The sequence below is a fragment of the Hyposmocoma kahamanoa genome, unplaced genomic scaffold, assembly GCF_003589595.1.
Source record: "Hyposmocoma kahamanoa isolate Upper Pololo Valley unplaced genomic scaffold, ASM358959v1 211, whole genome shotgun sequence".
In the NCBI taxonomy this organism is placed as follows: Eukaryota; Metazoa; Arthropoda; class Insecta; order Lepidoptera; family Cosmopterigidae; genus Hyposmocoma; species Hyposmocoma kahamanoa.
In genome coordinates this window covers 3078794-3083001 of record NW_020653732.1, presented here as the reverse complement: position 1 = coordinate 3083001, position 4208 = coordinate 3078794, and the positions used below count along the sequence as shown (strand labels likewise).

The 4208-nt window shown below is 33.5% G+C and overlaps 1 protein-coding gene across 1 annotated transcript in view; it reads left to right on the top strand.

Moving 5' to 3' along the window:
• The first annotated feature begins 4049 nt into the window (after positions 1-4049).
• Positions 4050-4208, top strand: part of LOC113227625 (probable nuclear hormone receptor HR3) — a 149334-nt gene continuing 149175 nt past the window's right edge. The window contains exon 1 of the mRNA XM_026460594.1: positions 4050-4170. Coding sequence (XP_026316379.1) covers positions 4065-4170 — 106 coding nt within the window. The 5' untranslated portion in view covers positions 4050-4064. The remainder of the gene's footprint in view (positions 4171-4208) is intronic.

Here is a 4208-nt window from a genome sequence, read left to right as displayed (position 1 = left end):
TACAACTGTGCTGTCATCAGCATACGCAAAGGTACTTGGAAATAACATATCATTGATATGCAGCAGAAAGAGAGTTGGAGATAGTGCGGAACCCTGAGGAACTCCATCTATCGCCATATGTTCGGAAGAGTAGCCTTCTAAGACCACTCGAATGGAACGTTCACTCAAGAAATACGAGGCTTCACAAAAACTAATAATGAAACATCATAATATTAATTAAAAATCTGTACTGCACCTTTTTCTTTAGCGTATTGTATGGTAGCTACAAAGGATTATAAAGCTTGTAACTTGTACCATACGCCGCCGAAACCAGCCCGGGCCGCAGACAGTGAGCGTAACACAATGTTGCGTAACACCGTCACCACGCGCGCCGCGAATGCTGATTAACTCTGATTTAATCGAGAGAGGGCTAGTGTAAACAAAATATAATATTTTTTAGATTTTAGGCTTGGGAATGTTTAATAATATGGGTCAAAATTATTTTTAAAAAACTTACATTTTTAAAAAAATGTATTTTTTTTTAAATTTTTAAATGCAATGGAATACTTTAGTTATTGTTAATATTTATATAAAGGGGTTCTAGTTCTAATATATACAGCTTTGTTGTCTATGATTTTTCTCTAATGAAATTAATATTATAAATGCGTTTTTACGCCTTAAACGATAAACTAAATTCGATGAATATTAGAATAGATGGGACCTATTAGAAGGACATAAGCTACTTTGTCAAAAAATTAATCTTAAGGGGCTGGAATAGGGTATGGAAGTTTGGTAGAGAACCAATAATTTCTAAAGTAAGTAGTATAATATGCTACTCAAAAAAGTACTTCTTTCTATCGGCTAATAATATATATTTGTCAGAATCGAATGTAAAGCTCCTTGTGCAAGAGTTCGTCCAGTGAAGTACTGCCATTTTACCTATTTCTGCCGCCAAGCAGTAACGTGAGCATTACTGCGATCCATTTTGAAGGGTAGGGATGCTGGTGAAGTTACAGACACATGAGGCTTGTCGACTTATGTCTCAGGGTGACAGGCGCAGTGGCAGTGCCCCTCAGTTCTTTGCGATTTAAAGATCGCTTACCACCACGCCCACGACTTGTACGACCCGTCACAAAATATGTTACAAACTGAATGACAGTAAATGCATTGTCCACTAAAAAGAAGCATTAATCAAATTTAGCGTATTAAAAGTTACAAGCAGATATTTGTTAATTCATGGTATAATATAAGTGCATAATATCATTTAAATTCTCGATTAATACAATACAATGGCACACAATACAATACAAGTATTCGTTGTCTATTCAAGCACCAATCACCCATTGCTAACATAGTATATTATTAACTGATGTCTTTTGCAACACTATCAGATAATTCGTTGTAATATAAACAAATTCTGTGAGTATTTTGTTATGATTTATGAATAGCATTTAAATTATCGATCGATACAATACAAAATAGTACTATACAATACAAAGCACTGTGTATACCTTCATCTTATATAAAGGTATATATTTCAAATTTTTTCCGTCATGTATCTACAAGAGATCTATCGAAAGTAAAAATATTTTCTATTCTTCGTGGATCGACAATCTTGCGTAATATGTCGCTTGCGTACGCGCACACTTGAATGTTGATCAAGCGGAATTTTCCTTTTTTAAACCTTTTATTAATTTGTTTTTGTTTAGTTGGGTATTTTTTTAATTAGTGCTACCATATTTATGAATGAATTATTTGAAATATGTCTTTGTAGAAAAAATATTGTACCTTGTAAATATTGTACTTTGCTGTTAGAAATTTGGTGTTATTAACAAGCGCGTTTGTTAAACTTTTAGTAATAACTGGTTAGTTAAATAAATATAATACAAATGAGAAAGATAGATACAATTTCAATAGCCAATAACCAAAGTAACTAAAGAACTTGTGTAAACGGTGGTACCAAACACCCAGACCCGAGACATTATAGATAAGTTAGTTTCCTACATTGGCCCTGCCGGGGATCGAACTCAGAAATGGCGACACGATTTCAATCGGTGTGCGAACCGACCACGGCGGTCGTCAAAATGGAATAACATGGAAGTCATATACTAACTACATGAAACAAATATATCGCACATTAAATGAAATACTGTCGTAACTCCAAATTGTGGAATTGAGAAAACACAATTTGAAATTTTTAAATAAAAAACGAGAATATAAATTTATTAATTTGATGCAGTATTTTTTTAAATTTTCAAATCATGTTTTCTTAATTCCACAATTTTCAGTTACGACAGTATTAGGTTTCGTGTGAGATATTTCGCACTGCTATTACAATAGTGTTGTAACTCAAAATATGTGAAATTCAAGATTATATCATAAATATACACGTAAACAAAACTGTCGTTAAAATATTGTAAGAAGCAATTAATAGATATATTTGACTCAAAATGAGACAAACTTTATGTGAGTTAGTTCTGGACAAAACAGTCTTTACTCTAAATATGAAATTATTTCTTACTTTTATTTTTAAATATATTAGGCAAGTACAAAATTGTTTATATGTCAGTTGTGTGAAAACTTAAACCTATACATAAATTATAACAGTCTTTCATGGGAAGTGAGTTATTCGTTTTTCATTTACACTTTTTGAGTTAATTCACTATTGTATTAACAATGCGATATGTGTAATTTATACAAAAAAAAAATCGCCTAATGTCGCCTTCTTTCCTGAAAAGTTGTCATTTTGCAGTTGTGACCTTATTTACACCAAGGGTGCAATTTATATGTTACTAATAGCTATATCTATGTACGAAAGTCTCATACGATCTCTAACAAAGGCGGTACTTGAACAAAAACACCTTTCCACGGTAGCATGGCAACACAAAACACAAGCCTCGATGTGAATGACATAATATTCTAACATGCCGCAGTCACTGCTTGTACTATACGAACTTGCAATATAGAGTCTCATACAACCATCCAACCGCTACCCAGCAAAGATAGGAAGCACACTAACCCATATACGACGACATATGTCAACGCTCTCTTTACATTTGCCGCGTTATAGACACCGCCAGCTACGCGGGATCGATTCAGGGCATGCGCGCTACGAACCGCTGCTTCCTACCCTCCCCCCGCTAAAAAAACTGAAGCTGAAACCCCCTCTGCAACTGCACTCCAGTGCATACTACGCGGTTAAAGAAAAAACGTTAAAAATATTACGCAATACGCCGAAAAAAGACAAGAAGGACAAAGCACCGTTCTAAAAACAAATTTTGCGCGACCGTATCGCTTTCCAACGTTGAAAATAAGAAATCCAATTTCGAAAATGGCTTTTCCGGGCGCGAGTGCACTCGTGGTTGCAATGTGTTGAAACTGGCCGGAAAGAAGACGCCAGCTTGATATTGAACGAACTATGAAGAGAAAAAAACGACAAAATATGCCTTTAAACAAAAAACACCAAAGAACAAACAAGATTATATATAAATAAAAGGACCGTGACAATATTCCGAATCTCATTCTGCATTTAAAAAGTTATCACACTTTATTATTACTTATTAATCAAGAATAAAATTTATATTCGCAATATTTAATCACAAATTAGTTTTTAATTAAAAATATTAATTCACAAACATATTTAGTGATATTATTAAATAATTAAAAAGTATATTAAAATCCCGTAAACTTCCCGAAGCAAATAAAACCCAACCTTACGATCGAAATTTTAGACTGATATTCCAAGAAGTAGATGAAAAAAATAGTATTTACATTAGTTGAAGATTTGATAAAGTTTATATAAACTTATAAATAATAAAAAAATAGAGAAGTAAACACAAAATATAATATTTATAAAATATAAAAAAAAAACAATTTATAAAAAACAATACAAATATATAAACCGGGGATCAGTGCGTAGCCTTAAGTTTGTTTATACGGACGAACAATTTTGACGAATACGAAGATTTTTGAAAATTTTGCAGTTCGTGTTTAGAACGTAATGTGAATTTGACAAGTGACGTTAAGTGTTGCAAGCTGATAAAAATAAATGGATCAGTCGTGACAGTTGCCCTTTTCGGGCCAAGATGTTGAATATGTTCGATATGTGGAACTCTGTGACAACGAAGCTGGAGGCGCAGAGCAACGTGCAGCAGTCGCAACAACCACACACTTCAGGTGGGAGCATCAAAGGTAATTTTCATTTCTCGCGATTAACCTAGTAGGATTTT